The 25,960-nt window shown below is 44.0% G+C and overlaps 1 protein-coding gene across 3 annotated transcripts in view; it reads right to left on the bottom strand.

Moving 5' to 3' along the window:
* uggt1 (UDP-glucose glycoprotein glucosyltransferase 1) overlaps positions 1-25,960 on the bottom strand; it is a 236,248-nt gene that overhangs the window by 127,106 nt on the left and 83,182 nt on the right. For all 3 annotated transcript variants that reach the window (XM_038817157.1, XM_038817155.1, XM_038817156.1), the window contains exons 7-14: positions 14,923-15,019; positions 10,660-10,738; positions 8,698-8,798; positions 6,237-6,336; positions 3,396-3,456; positions 1,534-1,625; positions 1,260-1,410; positions 170-289 (exon numbers count right to left, since the gene is read on the bottom strand). In XM_038817157.1, the coding sequence (XP_038673085.1) occupies positions 170-289; positions 1,260-1,410; positions 1,534-1,625; positions 3,396-3,456; positions 6,237-6,336; positions 8,698-8,798; positions 10,660-10,738; positions 14,923-15,019 (801 nt within the window). The remainder of the gene's footprint in view (positions 1-169; positions 290-1,259; positions 1,411-1,533; positions 1,626-3,395; positions 3,457-6,236; positions 6,337-8,697; positions 8,799-10,659; positions 10,739-14,922; positions 15,020-25,960) is intronic.

Genomic DNA, 25,960 nt, shown 5'->3' with positions numbered 1-25,960 from the left:
GTTTACATATATTGCTAACTAATTTACACTTTTCAAAATTGCTTTTAGGAAATAAAAAATTCACGCTCTATTTTCCTGTTCACATAAATAACCGTACCATCTCATGTGAAATCGAGATCTTTGACTGCCTCATACATAAACAAAAATAAATAATTTCCTTTCTACTTACAAAATTGTGGAAGTTTTTCCGAATCTGCCGGATAACTCCGAGAAATGTAGGTCTCAGAAGCTCCTGCACATTGGAAGACCAAGTGCTGTATTTGCTGTCCGTCTCCAGATTATTGATCCACTATTTTGAAAAAAATCATAATTCTGATCATTATGTTTGAAACCAGTCATTCTCCCAGTGTTTGCGTGGGTTTCGCCACCCAAAGATGTGCATGCCAGGTGGATGGACCACGCTAAATTGCCACTTATTTAAAATAAAAAATGAATTGGGTACGCTCAATTAAAAAAAAATGTTTGAAGCCAGTCATAGCTAAACTGGTAGTAACCTGCAATTAGTTAAAAACAACTAGGAGTAATTTTGACATCTTTCTGATTTTTCACCATCACTTTGTTGGTTCATCAACGTAGTGCTGATGATGCAATCATGACTTTGAATATAATTAATAAGCACAGCTGAAACATTCTGAACTACAATGATGGTATCACCTAACATTAATTTGCCTCTTGCACTATCAGAATAAGTTAGCTTACAAAGATAGTACTTAATGGTGCAGCTGGGGCACGGTTGAGCTGTGCAAATAAACCATTAAGAGCATGGAAAATGGGGCGGCATATGGCACAGTGTTTAACACTGGGACTGCGGCGCTGAGGACCCGGGTTCGAATCCTGGCCCTGGGTCTGTCCGAGTGGAGTTTGCACATTCTCCCCATGTCTGTGTGAGTTTCAACCCCACAACGCAAAGGTGCAGGTTAGGTGGATTGGTCACGCTAAATTGCCCTCAATTGGAAGAAGTAAAATAATTGGCTACTCTAAATTTATTTTTAAATTTTTTTTTAATTAAAAAAAAAAGAGTATGGAAAGTGTTTCAGCCAAACAAAGTTCTGTGTAATGGCCTTTCAAGTAAGAAAAACACTTAGTAACCAGACGCTGTCTGAAGAATAGAAAAGCAAAATTTGGTGGGGAGATGATAATCTAGCCAGCACTATACTTGTAAAATTCATTACTCATAGAAACTGTATCACCAAATTCAGCAAGTAACGCTGTTTGCACAATGAAAAACGAAGTGCAGGATGCAGGATAATCAAACTTACATAGATGGCAGGGTTTCTAATGTCTACACCATAATCAGAATCTGCTGGCTGTACATTTAGCTTCAGCAAGTCATGCAGCTCATCCCCTTGGATTCCCAGATCGTGCAGACCTTCCATGAGACGGGCCTCATTACGCAGCAAGTCCAGAACACTGATAAATGCACAAAGACAAGATAATTAATTTTTCTCAGAAACTAGCTGCTTAACTGTCTGCAATTTATATTTGGGTTTGAGAATGTATTTGCATATATTGAGATAGACTGACTCTCCATACCTGAAGATATCTTGCACATCAAGATCAATACTAAGGCCATTGATGAAAAGTGCAGAATCACCTGGGTGAAGGCCAAAAGTTTCTTTGAAATACTGAAAGCAAAAAAACCATTACTGCCAAAAATGTTCCTTGCAACTCATACTGATAGCACATAAAATTCCTATTATAGTCACCGAATGTGCTATAATGTGTTTCGCCAGACAATTCAGACATAGGTCAGAGAATTACTCAGTCTCTGCTGTTGTCTAATCCTGATCAGAGGAGTGGTCCAAGTGTTGAGAAAAGACTCAGCAATGCTCGTTGAGGGAAGAGGAGAAGGAGGAAAAAAAAATGGACAAGGTTTCTGATCACAAGCTGGCAACTGTTGGGGCAGCACAGTGGTTAGCAGTGCTGCCTCACGGCGCCGAAGACCCGGGTTTGATCCCGGCCCCGGGTCATTGTCCGTGTGAAGTTTGCACATTCTCCCCATGTCTGTGTGGGTCTCACTCCCACAATTCAAAAAGATGTGTAAGGTAGGTGAACTGACTACACTAAATTGCCCTGTAATTAGAAAAGAAATAATTGGGTACTCTAAAAAACAAAAATTTAATTTAAAAAAACCAACTGGCAAATGTTGCAGGAAGTCTGCCATGATGCACAGCAGCCATAAATGAATCAGGACTGATTGTGATGCCTCTACAGTCAATACTCAAACACACAATCGCAGATCGCACAAGATGAATGGTCGTCCTCGAAACAAGGCTGCAGTTAAACAGTCATTTCCTTGCACAGGAAAGCAGGAGAGCAACAAATACATACAATATTTTATCAACATTAAAATGGATGCTGCGTCAGCAGCAGCCCTTGTTACTATTTCACAACAGCAGCAACGTGACTTATTTTAGTCCTTTGTCACTTGTCCCAGTGTTCAGAATGGCAGGCAATAACCGTCAAACGTTTTATATTTTGCTAATATCCAAAGATCAGAAAAAAGTACACATTATCTTTTTACTCCTGATAGACACAGGTCTAGGATCTAGGGCGGGGTTTACAGCTGTTCGCTCCCGTCGGGAAATTCCGCTCCCACGCCGTGCACCGGTTACCTGGCGATGAGGGATGCTGTCACCGGGAAATCCCGTTGACTACAGCAGAGTCAGTAAATCCCATGGCGGGCTGCCTCCGCCGCCGAAAAACACGTGGAGGGGTGGTCGCTAAATCCCACCCCTAGAGAGTGAGGGACCAGGGAAACAGGAATATAGAAACACATGGATAAAGAGACAAACTACTGCAGCTGTACTAGACTGAAGATTCACCAGTTTTCCTTTGGTCACACTAGGAACATGCATTAAAAAAAGCATGTGACAACAGAGGAAAGATTCACGGTGAGAGAAATATATTTTTTCAGTAGCAACAAATTACCTGTTAACAAAGTCAGAGAACTGACCTATTTCAGTGTTGGACACATTCCAAACAATAAAACTTCAAGATGTTTAATGATTGAACAAACTTGTCAACTGCTGATATTCTCAATGCCATGAATAACGTGGCTATAATTTGAAGGTCTTGAATGATTGTCAGTGCCCAAGCAATTCCACCACAAATATTGTAGCTGTAGAAACATGCACAGCAGAATAGGTGTGTCCAAAAAGAGCCAATGACCAAGCTTGAATTTTTTTTTCCCAGAAACTATATGGCTTTTTAAAGCCATTTAGAGAAGCAGCAGTTACTCCGCCTTAACTGTCTCAACCCTGAACCTACATGCATCAGTTCAAACTGATTACAGTTCCAAAAGCATGGCGTTGTAGTCAGTTGAACTTGATGCTTTTCAACCTACACTGCCAATTATTTGGGACAGAATGATAAAATTTTAAATGCACGCTTACTTGTTGATGCTCTTCTACTTCCTTCCTCATATCAGAGTTCACAACGGTTCTGGTTATAGATCTGTATGATTTTTTTAAAAGAGAAAACTTTATAGATTTATTCTGTCGTTCAGAAGCCCAAACATGGTTTCCCAGACATTGAACAATATCTATTAGATGCTCAATTAACATTTTATGGACACCATTATTGTTCTCTAAATTTGCCCTTGTTTCCATCGTCTTTTAAAGTTAAAAATCTCAACCAAGTAAAAGAATATTTAGTGATCCTGGTGAACTCCAACTGTGAGAATGTCATCAACTGATTCATGAACTATCCATCTCCTGAAGAGACAAATTCTATTTCACAATTTCAATGCCTCTTGTGCTTTCACAACATGAACTCTGAAAATGAGTACAGCAGATCAAATTTAATTTTCCTGTGAACAGTGAAAAAAAGGTCTTTGTTAAGCTTGCACGTAGACTTCCCAGGGGGCTTAAATAGCAAGTTGCTGTCAGAGGGACATTCGCCCGAAATGGGGCGATCTGGGATCTGTGTGAACAGAGCAAGAAATGGAATCTCCTTTACCAATCATAGATTATCATATCATAGAATTTACAGTGCAGAAGGAGGCCATTCGGTCCATCGAATCTGCACCGGCTCTTGGAAAGAGCACCCTACCCAAGGTCAACACCTTCACCCTATCCCCATAACCCAGTAATCCCACCTAACACGAAGGACAATTTTGGACACTAAGGGCAATTTATCATGGCCAATCCACCTAACCTGCACATCTTTGGACTGTGGGAGGAAACCGGAGCACCCGGAGGAAACCCACGCACACACGGGGAGGATGTGCAGACTCTGCACAGACAGTGACCCAAGCCGGAATCGAACCTGGGACCCTGGAGCTGTGAAGCAATTGTGCTATCCACAATGCTACCATGCTGCCCAATCCAAGTAAAGGATCATCATTAAATAGAGGTGCAGATTCTGAACCAGGAAGTACCAGTTAGAATATTTAATTTAATGTCAAATCAAATATAGAAAGCAAATAAGTAAGGAAGAATGACTTTGGGAGCTCAGAAAGAAAGATAAATCACGTTGGCCGGGATTCTCCGACTGGTCGGAGAATCCTCTGCCGGGGGGGGGATGGTGGGGGTGCGATTCTCCGCACCGATGTCGGCCTCCCTATCCTATTCTCCGTTTTTCAGGCACCGGCGGGATCGCCACCACGCCAGTCGGAGGCCGTTGACAGCGCCCCCCCACCCCCGCCGATTCTCTGGCCCTAATGGGCCGAGTGGCCGACAAGTTTGGCCCAGTCCCACCAGCGTGGATTACTCACCTCACGCACGGCGGGACCTAGAAGGTAAGTGTGCAGGGGCCGTCTTGGGGGGGGGGGGGGGGGGGGGGGGGCACAGTGGCCTGGCCTATGATCGGGGCCCACCAATCGGCAGGCGTGCTGGTTCCGTGGGGGCCTACTTTACTCCGTGCCAGGCCCCTGTAGGGCTCCGCCATATTGCCCGGGGGCTGGCGCAGAGAAGGGAACCCCGCGCATGTGCGGAAATACGCCGGCCGTTCCCCGCTGGCTGGGTCGGCTCCAGCGGCAATCTAGCCCCTTAGAAAGGTGAGAATTCCGCACTCTCGGGGGGCGTTTGACGCCAGAGTCGTTGGTGCCGGTTCTCCCGCCAGCGTGGGACAAAGCACCATTTTTAGAGAATCACGCCCGTTAAATTGCCAAAAGTTAGTGTGGAACAATGAGATTCTATACTCTTAGAAATTGACTTCCAACACCAGAGAGATTGTTTGACTGTAATTAAAACTCATCATACTGTTAAACAAAGAAAAGTACAGCACAAGAACAGGCCCTCCGGCTCTCCAAGCCTGTGCCGATCACGATGCCCTATCTAAAAAAACAACTTCTGCCCTTACTCGGTCCGTAACCCTCTATTTCCTCCCTATTCATGTACTCATCCAGTTGCCTCTTAAATGCTGCTAACGTGCCTATTTCCACCACATCCTGTGGCAGCATGTTCCAGGCACCCACCACTGTGGGAGAAAAACTTACCTCACACATCTCCCTAAAACTTTCTCCCTTATCTTCAACCTGTGCCCCCTTGTAATTGACATTCCACCCTTGGAAAAAGCTCTGGCTAGCCATCCTGTCTGTGCCTCATAATTTTGTGGACCTCTATCAGGTGTACCCTCAGCCTCCGTCTTTCCAGCGAAAACAATTTGAGTCTATTCAATTTCTCCTCAAAGCCAACACCCTAGAGACTAGGCAACATCCTGGCAAATCTTTTTTGCACTCTCTCCAAAGCTTCCACGTCCTTCTGATAATGTGGTGACCAGAACTGCACGCAATACTCCAAATCTAGCCTGGCTAAGGCTTTATATAGCTGCAACATGATTTCCCAACTCCTGTACTCAATGCCCCGGCTGATGAAGGCAAGCATGCCAAATACCTTCTTAGTCACCTTGGCCACCTGTGTTGCCATTTTTAGGGTAAAGGGTACTTGAACTGAATAGATAGGTCCTAAACATTTTGCAGTAGGTTTAGTCCTTATTTATGATGTTAATACAGTTTCATATTATTCAACACGCCGATATGCAAAACCAGGCAGCAAGATGCCATTTTGCCACAGAGAATGGACCTGCTGATATCTCAGATAGTAACTTCCAGATTTCCATGCATGTGCATTCACTGGAAGTCGCAACCCAATTTGCCCATAACCAACTGTGAGCACCCTTGGTTCCACAATTATTTTCACAACTAAATCAGGCCCATTTCTTTAAACTTAAATATAATTTTATCAATATTACATCAATATTTATTTCACCAATAAACAGATCTATTATGGTACCTGGCTTTAGTGGGAAAGTTCTGGCTCAAATCACGCATAACCATCAAAGCATCAACTGTAGGTGCAGCCAAGATTCGAGCAGCAGTTTGGAAACTTAGGTCTGTTAAAATAAACACATATATATATTTTTTAAATTCATAATAATTTAAGTAATTAAAGGGGCTACAAACTACACAGTACATAGAAAGCGTTGAAATTTTTAGCCGGGAATGGATAAGTAATTTAAGACAGTTAAGGGAATGGAAAAGGTAAATCCAGAATAATACCACACGTGAAACAATGAAAGTCAGACAAGGTGGCACAGGTTCAAACTGGTAAACAATTCATTTAGGACTGATAGCGAGAAAGTCTTCTTCACATACGACTCAGAGTGGATTGTCAAATAGAGCTCAAGGGCAATATAACACCGTTTGGAGATTTGATAGCCGTTTTAAAATAGATATTGTTCTTCCTTTGAGAAAGCTGTAGCTATCAGTGCTGCCGTTTTATCCTGCAATGGCTCTTGGGGCTTCTTGTTTCAGTCTAATGAGACCAGACTATGCAAACTAATACAATCGATCTATTGGGGAAGAACAGTGAATCTCTTTTCCATGACATCAAGTGTCATCCAGTTATTCTCTCAGCCAAAGTTGGTCAATGACATTGGGAAATTAAAAAAAAATTTTAATGGAATTTTCATTCTAACAGATTATAAAACCAACAGGGCCCTACCTTCCTCAATATTAATTGAACAGAGACCACAAACTGCATAAAAAACTTATACGTTTAACAACAAATCTCAGTAAATGGAAAGGTTTCATGTCTGGTGCTTCTCTGACAATTTGGAGACAAACTAACTCACTGCAACCATGTTATTCAAAACTAATCTGTTCTGACAAATTATTACTTTTCTTCCCCGCACAACAATATACAGGTCGGGTACCCTTCATCCGAAACCCTCAAGGCCGATTATATTTTGGGTTTCAGATCATTTAGGTTTTCATATATCACACGTAAATTTACATTGCAATAGTTTAAGCCTAGGCTAGCTATAATCTCAAGTAAGTAAAATGGCGAGAAGAGGAAGATGTATTACTGAATAACAAATACAAGGCACCTGTAATAAATTTATTTTGGACACATTCACCACAAAAATCAGAAGATAAACAATGCGGACAAACAACTAGATTTCCCGTGCTAAAGGCCAATGAGCTTCAAAGAAAGTGCAGTTTTTGATGCGTTTGATATTCGGATTGGAGGACTCTAACTGCGCCCTTGTTTAGGCGTGTACCATCAACATCCTGAGGTCTTGAAAAGTGCATGAAAGCAAATCTTTTTTTTAATGAATAGCATTTATTTGGTTAAATTTACCTGGAAACCAAATGCCAACTGTGACACTAAAATGGCATATTTTGCTTGAACATGGGTACAGCATTTCCTCCCTTTCGCCAGATATTTCTGGGCGATCCAGTACATGTATGTGAAAACTACTAGCTTTGAGCTAAATTCATCCACTATTTCATTCTAAAATGTTCTTCGCTGTCACTTATGGAAGCTACAGTTACTATACCCACTCTTCATTTTCATTGGCTCAATAGCAGTTTGAAATTGGTTTCACAAAATTGAAGCTGACTTAAGATTCTGTCCACACACAACTGCAAGAAACATATTGTGGCAGTGAAAGGAGGCAACTGTATGAATGTATATTTACAAGATATGTTCCAGGATGTTTTATTTTCATGTTTGACTTGAAATTCCTGAGGGACATGGAGCACAGATTCCTTTAAGAACTTGCAAGGCCTCCATTTGTCAAGAGTGAAGCAAAGAAGAAATGCTAGTGTTAGCCAAGAAGATTCTTAATCCAAAACCCAGCAATTTACAGTTCAGGGGTTAACCTGATTTTTTTTGTTGCATTCATTAAATACTCAGTGGGAATGAACTTTAAAAAAAAACAGATGTTTTGTCCGGAAACAAATGCAATTTTAAATATGAACGGATTAAACTTATTTGCATTTGGCCTGTAACATTTTAGTCTTGTATGTTCCTGATGATTCAATAGTTTTAGAATATAATAGCTGACAGAAGGTGGTGGAATGAAAGTGTTCTTGGTCTTAAAAACTTGATTACATTGTTTGATGATACATGTTTCTATGAGCCTTCAGGTGATCAAAACGAATCAAACATCAGTGAAGTCAATCAATCGATGCTTGCATTTGGAAAAAGCATTTACTCTAGTAGCCTGCTCTCATCTCGCATGATTTGACCATACTTCCCAAGCTTAGTTACTGAGGATTGGGAGTCATTAAAAGGTGAAGATCTGATTTCATGTTTCTACTTGTCTATATCAGTATGTTATTTTTTTAAAAACACACGACTCAAAAACACACTTGAGCTGCATATCTAATTAACTATGTTTGCAGGTAATGTTGAGGCCGACAACTTCATGTCAATTACAAATTGGACAACACTCCTCTCAGCCTACCTTGCAACTGCCAGACTTTGAGAGGTGCCATCTCATTTGTGCTTTCAACCAGGTGCTTCCTCAGTTCCTTGAGCTGTTCCTGGATCTCAGGGTACAGCTGCCTATCATCAAGGGAAAAATAAAACTACGATTACTGCAAGGGGAATTTATCCGCAACACACTGGCACCATTATGTAAAATCATCTACTCAAAGTAGCCCTTGGCATCAAAACGAGTAATGATTAAAGCTCCCATTTGTACTGTTGTTCACAGAAGGCAATAACATGAAGCTTATTATTTAAAACTTTACCATGAAGCAAATCTGTACTGAATCCACCAAAAGGATGCAATACTTGGATATATTACCAAGAAGCAATAAATACACAATGGCCCCTAACTTCTGAGCTTCAGGGCAGTCTATCAAGGGGGTACCCCACAGATGCACTGGGAAACAACCTCCCCACCCCGGAAATTCCTAGGTAAGGATTACACAGAAACTGTCCAGACGTTCAAACTTGCTTTGGGCAATTACCCTGCACTGCAACCACCCAAAATTTTAATTTTAATGGTTCGTCCTATCACACAGTAACAGCTACCAAGAAAAAGTTAGAAATAAAACCACTTCTAGTTTCTGGGTAACTAAAGCACTACCTACTCAGAACCCCCCCCCCCCCCCCCCCCCCCCTCCCCTCCCCCCACTCCCCCCCCTCCCCCCACCGCATTAGACTCATCCAGCCTTCCCAATTACACAGGGCTAAATTGCTGCCTTTGAAAGCAGACCAAGCAGGCCAGCAGCACGGTTCGATTCCCGTAACAGCCTCCCCGAACAGGCGCCGGAATGTGGCGACTAGGGGATTTTCATAGTAACTTCATTTGAAGCCTACTCGTGACAATAAGCGATTTTCATTTCATTTCATTTTCACAACCCTCATCTACCAGCCCTAGCTACACCCCTCTCCCCCAACAGAACTTCCCCCACCACCCTTCAACTACCCTCTCCCCCTTGATTCTCCCCTTCTCCCCCCCACCCAACTCTGACCCAACAACCTCACCCAAACCGACCTCCACCCACTGGCCTAACCCCACCACCACCCCAAACCTCTCCACTCTGCCCAGCCCTCAAGAGCCCACTGTGTTGGAGTGGATCTCACCATGCCTGAGTCAGAAGGTCAAACGAGATAGAAGTGGCTTCATTTTAAGGCAAGATACTAGGAGTGAGTGACAATATGATGCAACTCTAACTCCACCGGAGGTTACAGACCATTGTCACAAAACCTCGGATAAGGAAAGACCATTCAAATCTTAAAGCTTACTTCTCCACTGGTATATAATTGACACCAATCTCAACTTCTCAGGGTCACAGTGACCATAAAAAAAGTTTGCAACATTCTCAAAAAAATTCTATCCAATTCTTGATAGTGAATAAGTATAACTCTCACCTTCCAGTCTGTTTTATGCAAACTGATTCACGGTGTTTCATAACTGGTACTCCCAAGACTCAAAAAAGAATGAACTCATAGGATTTCATGAATATCTACTTAGCTACATATTTTTCAGCATGATCATATATCGATATTCAGATATCATATTCAGATATAGATCCAGCTCCAATTTTTAAAGGAGTTAATTATCAGTGCACTGCTGTAATGCATCCTATATTCTATTTGGAGATAGTTGTAATCTCAATTCTCACTTAAAGAATGCCAATTTTTCAATTGTGTGCTGTAATCTCAGTTTAATCATTAGATTGTTGATAATTCTCATGCACACAACACTGTATAGTGAATCAATCATCTTAAATATAAATTAAATGATAATAATTGTCACCAAACTAAAACTTTTTTCAACTGAAATTCACACATAAATGTGCCTTATATCTTTGAGAGATCTTGAAACCACTTGTTAGAATGTCCATGTGTGTGTGAGCGATAGTGTTACGGGTTCCATTTCATGGCAGCCCGGTTTTCCTGTGCAGACTCTTACTTCAGCTTGCCGAAGAGGAAACCTTGGACTTCATCAACAGGATCGTTTTCATTCATCACAGTGGCATTCAATTCAGAGCCTGCAAGACAACAATAGATAACCTGGGGATGAGGGGGTTTGCTGATGGGTAAAACAGTAGAAGAACAGTGGGAGATGTTCAAAAAAGAATTTGTAATACAAAGCCAGTTTATATCCCTGAGGACCATGTGCCCTATCACTAAAAAAAAAGCAACAGATGATTAAAAAGGTTGAAAGACAACATAATATGTTTTACAAGCATGCACAAATGCTCATGAAGGGGAAAGATACAAAGTATGGTAAAGGGTGACCAAATAGTAAAAGCTACAAAAAGGAGAATGCAAAGAAACTTGCATGGGAAAACAAAGTCAACACAAAAACATTTACAATTATAATAAGAATAATACTTAGCACAATGGACTAAACAGCTGGTTTGTAATGCAGAACAATGCCAGCAATTCCTGTACCAGCCTCCCCAAACAGGCGCCGGAATGTGGCGACTAGGGGCTTTTCACAGTAACTTAATTGAAGCCTACTCGTGACAATAAGCGATTATTATTATTATTGTTAAGAAAGATGAAGAGCATCAGAGCCTTTTGAAAACAAAATGTCTACAAAAAAACAGAAAAAGTAGGCATTTGTGTCAGTCTTTACAGTAGAGGTAGAGGTCAACTTACCAGAGATCCCAAGAAAACTAATACTGACATAGGGGCAGGGCTACAAAATTAATGTAACCAAAGTAACAATGCTGAAGAAAATAATGGCACAAAAGAGTGACAAACTCCCAAGGACAGGTGGTTTTCATTCCAGGACTTCAAAAGAAGTAGGTGAGAAAATGGCAGATGCTCTAATTATCATCTTCCGAAGTTCTCTCGATTCAGAAAACATCGACGGGATTCTCCGACCCCCTGCCGTAAATCCAGCCTGCCGCTCCGGTGTCGGCTGCCGAATTCTCCAGCACCGGTTTTCGGGCGGGAGCTGGGATCACGCCGCGCCGGTCAGGGCCGTTGGCAGCGCCCCCCCCCCCCCCCCCCCCCCCCCCCCCCCCCCCCCCCCCCGGGCGATTCCCCAGTCCCCGATGAGCCGAGCGGCCGCCCAATTTCGGCCAATCCCGCCAGCATGGATTAGACCAGGTCACGCTGGTACGGCCTGCCCGCCGGACACCAGAGAATCCCTGTAGAAATTTTGAAATTTTAAGAGACTCCATTATTTAAGGTGAGAGGGAAAATAAGGAAGTTTTTAAAAATAAATTTAGAGTTTCCAATTCTTTTTTTTCCAATTAAGGGGCAATTTAGCGTGGCCAATCCACCTACCATGCTTTTCATAGTAACTTCATAGGGGCTTTTCACAGTAACTTCATTGAAGTCTACTTGTGACAATAAGTGATTATTATTATTATGCACATCTTTTTGTGTTGTGGGTGTGAGGCCCACGCAGACAGAGGGAGAATGTGAAAACTCCACACGGACAATGACCTAGGGCTGGGATCGAATCCGGGTACTCGGCGCCATGAGACAGCAGTGCTAACCATTGCATGACAGTGCCGCCATAACTATAGACAAGTTAGCCAAACATCGATTAACATGGAATTACGAGTGTCGTTCGGGACAATGACTGAACGCCTTGAAAATTTCAGCTGATCAGAGCAAGATTTGTTTAAGGTAGCTCATCCTTGACAAATCTAATTGGATTTTTTTGAAGCGTTGACCTAAGTAATGGACTGGGAAATGGCTAACATCGAGGGTCGAAGGGCCTGTTCTGTGCTGTACTGTTCTATGTTCTATGGATGTTAGTTATATGGGGCGGTATTCTCCACTCCCGATATAATCGGGATAGCCGTCGTAAAATCGGCCGAGCTTCACGACAGCCCGATACGGCCCCGCTCCCGAGCTATTCACGCCCCAGAAATGGGCTAGGAGCGGGGCCGCGGGTGTCACGCGTCAAATGACGCGAAAAGGCTGCGACACCCGAATGATGCCACAATGATGCCGCTCCGCTTTGTAAAAAGGCGCGAGCGGCCCCCCCTCTCTCTCCCTCCCTCCCCCCTTCTCCTTCCCTCTCTCTCTCTCCCTCTCTCTCCCCCTTCTCCCCCCATTCCCCTTCCCCTCCCCACTCCCTCTCTCGCTCTCTCCCTCCCTCTCCCCCTTCCCCTTCCTTCCCCCCCACCCCCACTGTTCGCTGCGTTCTCCGGGATGCCAGCACCGGTTTGCTCACAGTCCGGCGGTCCGCTCAAGCTGGCTGACGAACTTGAAAAGCAGGTGTGTCAGCCGGCGTACTCAACTTGCGTGCTGACGTCGGGACTTCGGCCCATCCAGGCCGGAGAATAGCGGGACGCCGGTTTTGGCCGTTTCGGTCAATTTGACGGGGTTATTCGCGGGAAAGGCGGTCGGAAAAATTTGCGCGTTGGGGAGAATAGTGGGAGCGTATCGGACCGGCGTCGCAGGAAAAAACGGCACGTCCCGCTATTTTCCGCATCGCTGTGGGGTCGGAGAATTCTGCCCATGGACTTCTAGGAATCATTTGATAAAGTCCCTCAAGATACTTTTTGCTAAATCTGAAACCCACCAAAATGAAAGAAAAGTATTGCTCTGTTCAGGAATTTGGCTAAGCAGCAGGAGACACAGAGTTCGGATAATGGACTTGAATTGGCAGGGTGTGACTGATCGGCTCGCACAAGGGCCTGTGTCGGGGTTTCAACACATTTATTAACAACTTGGATGATGGAATAGAAAGTCACATATTGTAATTTGCTGATGGCACAAAGATAGGTGGAATTGTAAGCAATGTTGTGGAAAGCATAAAATCGCAGAGGTACTGATAAATTAATGGCAAAACTATGACAAATGGACTTCAATTAGGCAAATGTGTGATTATCTATTTTGACCTTAAAATAATAATAATCTTTATTATTGTCACAAGTAGGCTTACATTAAGACTGCAATGAAGTTACTGTGAAAAGCGCCTCTTCGCCACATTCCGGCACCTGTTCGGATACACTGAGGGAGAATTCAGAATGTCCAATTCACCTAACAGCACGTCTTTCGGGACTTGTGGGAGGAAACCGGAGCACCCGGAGGAAACCCACGCAGACACGGGAAGAACGTGCAGGCTTCGCACAGGCAATGACCCAAGCGGGAATCGAACCTGGGAACCTGGCGCTGTGAAGCACTGTGCTACAGTGCCTCGATAGAAAAGAATACTTCCTAAATGGTGAAAAACTAGAAACATTGGAGGTTCAAAGAGATATAAGGGTCCGTTAAAATGTCTTGAACAGGTACAGAAAATGACCAAAAAGGTAATAGAATGCTGACCTTTATATTTTGAAGACTAGAATTAGAGGACAAAAGTCATGCTTCAGATATAAAATCAATTTGGCCACTACCACATCAGCTGGTTGTATCAGCATCACTAGAAATGGGCCCTATTACAAATTAATGCCCAATGACTGCTCTGTTCCTAACCATGTTATCAGCACTTAGGATTTTATGAAACTCACAACCAAAAAAACAATTGAAAGCCCAAATCCTTTTGAAAGATGTGATTTTTTTATTGGTTGATAAAAGAGGGATTCTTCTGCTGTAATTTCACCCGTTTTAATCACTGATGTAATAATACAGTACCTACAATTAATAGCCAGTAAATGTCAATTTACAAACATTTAAGTCCTAAAGTCAGTTGGATTTAATTCCCATTTCTTTTTCAGAGGAAGGCAATTTTATTTGCACATTGCTTTGGGAGCCAGGCATTCAATTCAAAGCATCACCTGGTGCAACAGGCAGCCGTCCAAATCAAAAGTTCCTGGTTCAATTCCATGTCTTTACAAAGTTAATTTATCTCAGCTGGAAAACAGTTTGCCACCCCAGGTTTCACTATCCCTTACTCTCGCTGAAGGTGCAAGAATGTGCATTACCTCTTGTGTGATGACCTCCATAGTCAAGCAGCCTGGCGACACAGCCAATCAAATCTCACACTTTGAAAAAGGAGCAGTTGTGGGAGATATCTGATAATCTACATTACCCATTGGGCCATAGCCCAGGAAGAATCATGATATCAGGTGGAAAGAGGGGGGAAACCTGTCAGGGTATTCGGCTTAACTTGTGATCATTACAAATGATACAATGGTTTCATATCATTATGAAGCTAATAAACTATGAATATCATGCATCCGATCCAATTTGAAAATTGGTCTTCAGGTAAGAATACCAAATTTGTAGGAATTTTGAAACGGTACAGAAATTGAATTACCTGTTACTTGTGTGTCATCTTTGGCCTTGTATTCCGTGCTTTTAATGGCAAGTTCAACTCCATAGCCAGAAAGGAAGACCTTCTCTCCACTTTGATTCTGTAAATAGAAAGTTCAGAAACGAGAAATAAAAATATAAATAAACTACTCATGTTGCACCTCAAACCTCATCTTGAGTCAACTAGCGTTACGGACAAATTCTTAAATTATCGCACAAACATCTCTTTTACCCAGTTTACGCCAAAAGTATCAAAGCATCACTATGAAGGGTGTCAGAATCTCGATTGCATACAGCATCAGAACTTCATTAGCCAAAGTATCAAGTACTCTGTTCTACAAAAGATATCAAAACTCACGGCTTGGAACTAAACATCACCCATTTAGAGGCAAGGTGATAAGACACCCTCTTGGTGGATCCCGATGTCCTCTTTGTGTTCCAGACCCAGGGAAAGGCTTCAAACAAACTTAGAATCTCTACAGTACAGAAGGAGGCCATTCAACCCATCAAGGCTGCACCGACCCTGCGAAAGAGCACTCTACCCTTGTCCACTCCCCTGTCCACCCCACCCTATTCCCATAACCTAACCTGCACATCCCTGGACACCAAGGGACAATTTCATAGAATTTACAGTGCAGAAGGAGGCCATTCAGCCCATCGAGTCTGCACCGGCTCTTGGAAAGAGCACCCTACCCAAGCCCCTACCTCCACCCTATCCCCATAACCCATCCTATCCCCTAACACTAAGGGCAATTTGGACCCTAAGGGCAATTTAGCATGGCCAATCCACCTAACCTGGACTAACCCGCACATCTTTGAACTGTGGGAGGAAACCAGAGCACCCGGAGGAAACCAACGCAGACACGAGGCAAACGTACAAACTCCACACAGACAGTGACCCAAGGCTGGAATTAAATCCTGGACCCTGGCGCTGTACGGCAGAAGTGCTAACCACTGTGCCACCGTATCTTCCTGCAGGTCATCGATCTTTGTCTCTCCTTATTATAAAGATCTCGCTGGCACGATCCCATGCTTCTAGTCACGTACTCACAGGACAGCAGTAATCAATCAATGTCTTTGAGTCACGAGTAAAAGAATTGTGACTCTCTCAGGGGTCGCATTTCTTTCAAGAACATAACACACAGGGGTCTGTGTCTAATCACTCTCTGTCCAAGGCATAGCAACAGCCATAGTCCAATCAGCTACTTTGCTCATTGCCTGGCTGCACATCCTGTTCTTCACTGCGGACCGCTGCTTTCTGTTGTTTACGCTGATGAGGTTAGCCCTTTTAACCATCAGACTCTGCTGGTGTATTCACTTTGCTGTTATCTTTATGAATACCCATCAGGCTACGCTCATACAAATTTTTAGCATTTGTTCATTAATTAATTAAATTTTTGGCAACATTGCAAGAACTCAACTGACCCAGATTGTGCTGTAGTCATGATGGTGCGTTCACCATTACTACACTACTGGAAGTGGCAGCAACTTGGGGAGGCCACACATTTGTACAATAATGCAGAAATACAGAAGCTGGGGGCTTCCGGTGGCGGCATGTATGGGGAGGTCGTGCACTCGGTAGATCCGACCAGCGCTTGCATTTTTAAGGCCTTTTTTCATGATTTTTTGGCAGATTTTTGCAGGTAAGCAATCTGGGTCAACAATACAGTGTTCCTGCACCGAACACATGCCATGGAGCAGCTCTGTCGACAATGACGGCCGCCCCAATAAGAACGGACATCCTCTCGGATGTGCTAGCAAAGGAGTTTGAAAAACACTTTGACAAGCAATGGAAATTAGTATTGGATAGTCTACAAAAATCGATTAAGGAGGCGTTGGGCCCTGTCCGGATGAAACTTGATAAGACCGCCGAGACAGTAAAGAAGCATGGCGAACTGCTAGAGGGTGTGGAGAAGGCGTTGACAAGGTAAGGTGAGCAGCTTGTGCTGTTGGAAGCCGAGATGGCGGTGGTGGCCGAAGAGAATGAGAGATTTAAGGGTAAGGTCGATGATCTCGAAAACCGGTCAAGGAACCTCAGAATCATAGGGTTGCCGGGCGGAGTGGAGGGACCGAATCCCACGGAATATTGATCGTGGATGTTTGGGAAGATGATGGTCGAGAATGGCCATGTCCCCTTCAAAGCTGGACAAGACTCATCAGACCCTTCGGCAGATATCTCGGCCGAACGAGCCACCTTGAGTGCTCATTATTCGCTTCCGCAGCTTTAGGGAGGAGGGGGTCCTGAAGTGGGAAGGAAACCCTGCATGAAGATTTACCAGGACGCGGGGCTGAGCCTTTAATAAGGTTAAGACTGTCCTGTACATGAAAGGAGTTTGGTTCAGGGAAGGTTGCAGGTTACATAGGAGTCGAAGGACTACTAACTACTTTGAGAAACTGGAGAAAGCAGACACCTTCCTTAAAAAGCATGGACTTGGGGCTAGTTGAATGTGTTGTAAAAGATCTTTGATGTGGGTTGGGAAGGGTTCTGGGTTATCTTGTATATAGTTGACGTTTGTTGATCAAATTTGTTTTTCTATTTATGGGGTCTGCGGGGGATTTTTATGATGGAGACTATACTATGAGAATCGGTTTATCCCTGAAGCAGGTAATAGCGTTGATAGTTTCTTTGCCTGGGGCGGGCGGGGGGGGGGGTTGCTGTATTTCACTCGGGCTTTGATGGCATATCTCAAGGTGCGGCAATTTTTATTAATTTTTTCACAATTTAAAGTGCCCAATTCATTTTTGTCCAATTAAGGGCAATTTAACATGGCCGATCCACCTACCCTGCACATCTTTGGGTTGCGGGGGTGAAACCCACAGGGACACGGGAGAATGTGCAAACTCCACACAGACAACGACCAGGGGCCTGGATTGAACACTATGCCACCGTGCCGCCCGGCAATTTTGTTTAATAAGCGAGTCTCCTTGTCAGTCACCAGGACTGTGGCGGATCGGGGGCAGCAGATGGAACTTTCTGCACCCAATCTAGGATTGACGTCTTTTCACTGAATAGGTCCCTGTTCTCAAGGGTTAAAAGGGCAAAATATTTGCCAATAGCAATCTCTGGCCATGTTCCACATTTTGTGGACATGGTACTGGAGATGAACCCCATTCAGCGCTCGCCGTGGAGGTTAGATGTGGCGTTACTAGCGGAGAAGAGGTTTTGTGTCTGCGACCATCGAGGAATATATTAGGTTTAACAAGAATAAATAGGTCCCTCTCTCCACGGTGCAAGAGACCCAGTTGTAAAGGGGGGAGCTAATCTTCTTTAAGGCGCATTTAGACAAGACGGTGTGGGTGGAACTGCGGCAACTGGTGGGTGTTATCTTGGTGACCGATTGTCATCATTCAGAGGACCCAACTCCAGAGTTGTTGGCAACAAGGAAGCAGCTGCAAATGCAGATTGATTTGCCGTTTACTGGGGAAGGCAGTAGGCCAGCTACAGCACTCGCAGGGAGGGGGGGTTATGAGGACGGGGAGTTGGCAGGCCTCCTTTTGGCTCACCAGCTGAGGCAGCAGGCAGCTTCCCAGATCGTCCAGCTTAGGGACTTAGGTGGCAACTTAGTCTCTGCTCCAAGGGAAGTTAATGTGACATTCAAGTTTTTTTACAGGGACCTCTATAACTCAGAGCCCCCAGGGAATGGGGCGGACAGATTGGAGTTCCTAGATGGGTTGTCCTTCCTGGGTGGAGAGAGAAGGGAGGAGCTGGACACTCCGTTATACTCTGAGGGTGTACTGAAGGGCATTGGAATGATGCAAGCAGGTAAGGTGTCTGGTCCTGATGGGATTCCCGTTGAATTTTACTGTATTAGACATTCGCGGGCAAGTTGCTGCCATTAATAGTAATTATTTTCCAATGATTCTTTGCTTCGAGCTTTATTGCCCGACATGCTTTCGGAGGGATCTATCTCCCTCAGCTTGAAACAGGATAAGGACCCCACGCAATTTGGATCATATAGACCAATCGCTCTCTTTTGAATGTGGACACCAAGCTACTGGCCAAGGTGCTGCTGCTGCGATTGGAAGCCTGTGTCCCAGAAGTAATTGTAGAAGACTAGACAGGCTTTGTTTTTTTTAATAAATTTAGAGTACCCAATTATTTTTTCCAATTAAGAAGCAATTTAGCAGGGCCAATCCACCTATCCTGCACATCTTTGGGTTGTGGGGGTGAAACCCACGCAGACACGGGGAGAATGTGCAAACTCCACACGGACAGTGACCCAAAGCCGGGATCGAACCTGGGACCTCAGTGTAGTAGGCAGCAATGCTAACCACTTTGCCACCGTGCTGCCCTGATCGGCTTCGTGAAGGGATGGCAGTTATCGACTAATATACGGCATGTGCTAAATGTGGTCCCCTTCCCCACTTCAGACTCTGAACCAGAGGTGATTATATCTGTGGATGCTGAGAAAGAGTTTGACAGGGTGGAGTGGGAGTACCTTTTTGAGGTGCTTGGGAGGTTTGGCTTTGAGCAGAAGTTCATTTCATGGGTTTGGCTATCATGTAGAGCACCTAAGGCCTCTGTACACACTAATGCAACGAGTCTAGGGTATTTCCCATTGAATAGGGGTACTAGGCAGAGGTGCCCATTGTTGCTGCTCCAGTTTGCACCAGCATAGATACATAGATGCATATGAGATAGGAGCAGGAGGAGGCGCTTTGGCCCTTCGAGCCTGCTCCACCATTTATCAAGGTCATGGTGATTCATCCAACTCAATAGCCTAATCCTACTTTCTCCCCATAGCCTTTGATCCCATTCTCCCCAAGTGCTATATCCAGCCACCTCTTGAATATATTCAATGTTTTAGCATCAATCACTTCCTGTGGTAATGAATTCCACAGGCTCACCACTCTTTGGGTGAAGAAATGTCTCCTCATCTCTATCTGAAATGGTTTACCCTGAATCCTCAGACTGTGATCCCCTGATTCTGGACACAGCCATCATTGGTAACATCTTCCCTGCCTAGTCCTGTTAGAATTTTATAAGTCTCTATGACATCCCCCTCATTCTTCTGAACTCCAGCGAGAACAATCCTAACCTCGTCAATCTCTCCTCTTATGACAGTCCCTCCATCCCTGGAATCAGTCTGGTAAACCTTCACTGCACTCCCTCGAGAGCAAGAACAACCTTCCTCAGAAAAGGAGACCAAAACTGCACACAATATTCTAGGTGTGGCCTCTCCAAAGCCCTGTATAATTGCAGCAACACATCCCTGCTTCTGTACTCGAAACCTCTCGCAATGAAGGCCAACATATCATTAGCCTTCTTTACCACCTACATGCTTACCTTCAGCTCCTGGTGCACAAGGACACCCAGGTCCCGCTGCACACTCCCCTCTCCCAATTTACAACCATTCAGGTAGTAGTAATCTGCCTTCCTGTTTTTGCTCCCAAAGTGAATAACCTCACACATTCAAATTATACTGCATCTGCCACTGATTGCCCACTTGCCCAACCTGTCCAGATTATGCTGTTGGATCCCTGCATCCTCGTCAAGATGTTACATTTTGTTCCCTCATCCAAATCATTAATATATTTTGTGAATAGCTGGGGTCCCAGCACCGATCCCTGTGGCACCCCACTAGTTACTAATTAATCCCTGCTCTTTGTTTCCTTTCGGCCAACCAGCTTTCTATCCACCTCAATACACTTCCCCAATCCCATGCACTTTAACTTTGCACAAGAATCTCTTATGCGGGACTTTGTCAAACGCCTTCTGAAAGTCCAAATATACCACATCGACTGGCTCCCCCTTGTCAACTGTACTGGATACACCTTCAAAGAATTCCAACAGATTTGTCAAGCAACATTTCACCTTCATAAGTCCATGCCGACTCTGACTGATCCTGCCACTGTTTTCTAAATGTTCCGCTGTAAAGTCCTTGATAATGGATTCAAGAATTACCAATGTTCAGCTTACTGGTCTATAATTCCCTGCTTTCTCTCTACCTCCCTTTTTGAATATTGGAGTGACATGAGCTAATCTCCAAGCTGCAGGGACTGTTCCAGAGTCTATAGAATCCCAGAAGATGACCACCAATGCATCCACTATTTCCAGGGCCATCTCCTTAAGCACTGGGATGCAGATTCTCAGGCCCTGGGGATTTATCTGCCTTCAATCCCATCAATTTTCCCAGCCCCATTTCTCTACTAATGTTGATTTCCCTCAGTTCTTCCCTCTCACTAAACCTTTCATTCTCCAAAATTTCTGGTATCTGATTTGTGTCCTCTTTTGTGAAGACAGAATCAAAGTATGTATTCAATTGCTCAGCCATTTCTCTGTCCCTTATTATGCATTCCCCTGTTTCTGTCTGCAGGGGGCCTACATTTCTCTTTACCAATCTCTCTTCGCCTATCTATAGAAACTCTTAGTATTAGTATTTATGTTCCCCGCAAGCTTACTTTCGTACTGTACTTTCTCCTTCTTAATCAATCCCTTTGTCCTTCTTTGCTGAATTCTAAACTGCTCCCAATCCTCAGACCTATTAGTTTTCTTTGCCAATCTGTATGCTTCTTCCTTGGATCGGATACTATTTCTAATTTCCTTTGTAAGCCATGGATTGGCCCTCTTACCCATTTTGCTTTTGTGCCAGACAGGAATAAACAGTTGCTGCAGTTCCCCCATGCGTTCCTTGAATGTTTGCCATTGTCTATCCACTGGCCTCCCTTTAAGTAACTCTCCCCAATCTATCAAGACCAACTCACGCCTCATACCTCCATAGTTCCCTTTATTAAGATTCAGCACCCTATTCTCCAAATCAACTACTTCACTCTCCATCTTGATGAACAAATTCTATCATGTTATGGTCGCTCATCCCCAAAGGAGTCTCGCACAGCCAGATTGGCAATGATTCCCTTCTCGTTACACAATACCCAGTCTAAGATGGCCTGCTCTCTAGTTGGTTCCTCCATGTATTGGTCAAGAAAACCATCCCGGAAACACTCCAGGAATTCCTCCTCTACGGCATTGTGGCTAATTTGATTTGACAAATCTATGTGAAGATTAATATCACCCATGATCCCCGATATTCCCTTATTACATGCATCTCTAATTTTGTGTTTAATGCCATTCCTAACATCACCACTGCAGTTTGGGGTCTATATATGACAAGCACTAATGTTTTTTGCCCCTTGGTATTTCTCAGCTCTACCCATACAGACTCCACATTGTCAGAGCTGATATCCTTTCCGAATACTGTGTTAATTTCCTCTTTAACCAGCAGTGCCACATCACCACCTTTTCTTTCATGTCTGTCCTTCCTAAATACTGAAAACCCTGGGACATTCAGTTCCCATCCCTGGTCACCCTGCAGCCATCTCTCCGTAATCCCAATTATGTCATACCCATTTATATCAATCTGTGCCATTAGTTCATCCACTTTATTGTAAATGCTCCGTGCATTAAGGCACAGAGCCTTTAAGTTTGTCTTTTTCACATTGTTTGTCTTGCTCCCAATATTTTTCTCTTTAGCCCTGTTTGAATTTTGCCCTTGGTTTCTCCACCTATCACTTTTCTTATTCACTTTTCTACCTTTCGTTTTTGTTCTTTCTCCCTCTTTCTCTGACTCCTTGCATAGGTTCCATCCCCTTGGCATATTAGTTTAAACCCTCCTCAACTGCTCTAGCAAATAGCCCCCCTAGGAGATCGGTCCCAGTCCTGCCCAGGTGTAACCCGTCCAGTTTGTACAGATCTCACCCCCCCCCCCCCCCCCCGCAGAACCGGTTCCAATGCTCCATGAATCTGAAACCTTCCCCCTGACACCCTCTCTTCAACCACATCTTCATCCAATATATACTGTCATTTATACTCTGACTAGCATGTGGCTCCAATAGTAATCCTGAGGTCACTACCTTGAGGTCCGATTTCTTAACTTCCGTCCTAGCTTCCTGTATTCTGTTTTTAGGACCTCATTCCTTTTTTTACCTATGTCATTTGTACCGAGGTAATAGACCTTTGGCCATAGCGCTGAAGTCCTCGGATTACTGGGGGGCTGGATGGGGATAAGGTGGAGCATAGGATGTCTTTACATACTGATGATCTGCTCTTGTATATTACAGGTCCAGTTTCCTGTATGGAAGAAGTAATGAAGCTACTGAGAAGTTTTGGCTCTTTTTCAGGGTATAAATTAAACATGGAGAAGTGCAAATATTTTCTGGTTAATCCCCCAGGGAGAAGAGCCAATCTGGGGATATTGCCTTTTCGTCTTGCCAGAGGTAGCTTCCAGTATCTGGGTATCCCAGTGGCCAAGTTTCATCGGTTAAACCAGGGGTGGGCAAACTACGGCCCGCGGGCCGCCAAAGGTCTTTATGCGGCCCACCAAGTCATTTTTAAAAAAATAATAATTTTTTTAAAAAAAATGTTTTTTTTTTAATTTTTTATTTTTTTTTAAGGTTAATGGGGGGAGCTGTTGGGTTACTTACTAGTATAGGGTGGATACGTTGACTTGAGTAGGGTGATCATTGCTCGGCACAACGTCGAGGGCTGAAGGGCCTGTTCTGTGCTGTACTGTTCTATGTTCTATATGAGGCGCCCAGAATCATAACCGGGTGAAGTAATTATTTTACTTAATATACTATGCGGCCCTTTAAAATTGTGAATTTCTGAATGTGGCCCTTGCACGGAAAAGTTTGCCCACCCCTGGGTTAAACTATACAAGTTTGGTGAGTAGGGGAAGGTCCGACTTACAGAAGTGGGATACGAGTCCAGACTGTTATGATGAACATTCTCCCAAGGTTTTATTTCTGTTTCAACGTCTTCCTATTTTCCTTGCGAAGTCTTTCTTTGCCAAGGTTAACAAGTTAATCACCTCTTTTATTCGCAGGGTATTCTTTCGGGGACAAGCAAGTCATGGGCCCTGGCATTACCCAATTTGCTTGTTTATTACTGGGCGACCAATATTGAGATGGTGTTGGAGAAATGGGGGTACTATATGGGGGCAGATGGAGGCAAGTTCGTGAAGGGGCTCGTTTTTATGGGTTGGTAACGGCTTTGCTCCCATTCTTCCTGCTGAGGTATTCCTCCGGTGGTATCTACTTTAAGAATATGGAAGCAGTTCAGGTAGCATTACAAGCTGAACACCATGTCATTGTTGGCCCCAATCTGCAGCAACCGTTTGTTTGTGCCGTCGGGCCTTATGTATTGTGGGGATCTGTTCATGGAGGGACAGTTTGCTGGTTGGAAGGAGCTTTCAGTGAAATTTCTATCACCAGGGGCGCACTTGTTCCACTATTTGCAGATGTGCGATTTTGGCCAGAAGGTCTGTCCTACATTTCCCTTAGCCTTACAACCTTCCCTGCTGGGGAGAATCCTATTGTTGGCGGTGTTTGGCTGGAAGGGGTGGGGGGATGGGGGGGGGGGCATCTCAAATATTTATGGGCAGAGCTGTCTCAGTGGCTCAGATGAGGGAGAAGTGGGAAGGTGAGCTGGGACCTTATCTGGAATGAGAATGTGTGGGTATTGCCCTTCGTAGCGTCAACTCCACTTCCTCCTGTGTGAGCTTCAGCCTGATTCAGCTTCAGGACTCACCTGAATAAGGCTAAGATGAGTGGGTTCTTCATGGGAGTGGTGAACAAGTGTGAGCAGTGTTCTCGTGGGCCCACTAACCATACCCAAATGTTCTGGTCATGTCCAAGGATGGTAAGCTTTTGGGTCACAAACGTCAGTTGATGGGCATTTTGGGTCTGCCGGACTCACCACGGCGGAAGTTGGGGCGAAGGAGGATGTTCTTGCCTTTGCCTCGTTGATAGCCCGGAGGCGAGTTCTGCTGGGATGGAGATCTTCTGCTCCGCCCAGTGCCTCGGCCTGTTGGGTGACCTCATGGAATGTTTATATCTGGGAACGGTCAAGTACACAGTGGAAGGGTTGGTTTAGCTCACTCAGCTAAATCGCTGGCTTTTAAAGCAGACCAAGCAGGCCAGCAGCACGGTTCGATTCCCATACCAGCCTCCCCGGACAGGCGCCGGAATGTGGCGACCAGGGGCTTTTCACAGTAACTTCATTGAAGCCTACTCGTGACAATAAGCAATTTTCATTTCATTTCATTTCTACCTGAGATGGCAGCAAATCATTTCCTATTTTAAAGAGTTAATCACCATCAGCTGTTTTTGGGAGGGCAGGGTTTATTACTATTGGGTGTGGGTATTTTGGTCTTTCTTTGGGTGCGATTTATAAGCTCAGTTTTATAAGTTCTTTTTTGTTTCCTTTTGTACGATGCTGTACGAATTGATATTCGTTTTCTGGGCTGTTTGATGTTAATATCATGTTTGCTATAAATGAAACATTTTTAATAAACAGATTTTATTTTTTAAAGATCCAGAAGCTGTTGTCAGTGAGTCCATGTTACTCCATAGGGTGCACTGTAGAAATCCCCACAGATTACTTTGCCCATGGCAATCATAATTTCACAAAAACTTTCACTTTTACACTATGACTCTTGCTTAAAAACACATGAAATATTACACCTAATTGAATGAGGTGGAACTTCTGAAAACTTTCAGGAAAATTTAGACGGATGCGAGGGGATCTTATAGAAACTTACAAGGTACTGCGAGGCCTGGATAGAGTGGACTTGGAAAGGATGTTTCCAATTGTAGGGAAAATTAGAGCCAGAGAACACTGAAGGAACGATCCTTTAAAACAGAGACGAGAAAGAATTTCTTCAGCCAGAGGGTGGTGAATCTGTGGAACTCTTTGCCACAGAAGGCTGTGGAGGCCAATTCATTGAGTGTCTTCAAGACAGAGATAGATAGGTTCTTGGTTAATAAAGGGATCAGGGGTTATGGGGAAAAGGCAGGAGAATGGGGAGGAGAAAATATCAGCCATGATTGAATGGCGGAGTAGACTCGATGGGCCAAGTGGCCTAATTCTGCTCCTATGTCTTATGGTCTATTTTTTTTTTTAAATAATTTTTATTCAAACTTTTCACATATTATAAATAACAGAAAGGAAAAGGTAGAACCACCCCCCCCCCCCCCCCCCCCCTTTACACAAATAATAAAATTGGGCTGCCAACGTGGCGAGTTCCAGTCCTGGAACCAACTAC

This window comes from Scyliorhinus canicula, chromosome 13 (assembly GCF_902713615.1).
Source record: "Scyliorhinus canicula chromosome 13, sScyCan1.1, whole genome shotgun sequence".
NCBI lineage: Eukaryota > Metazoa > Chordata > Chondrichthyes > Carcharhiniformes > Scyliorhinidae > Scyliorhinus > Scyliorhinus canicula.
This window is presented reverse-complemented; position numbering and strand designations above follow the sequence as displayed.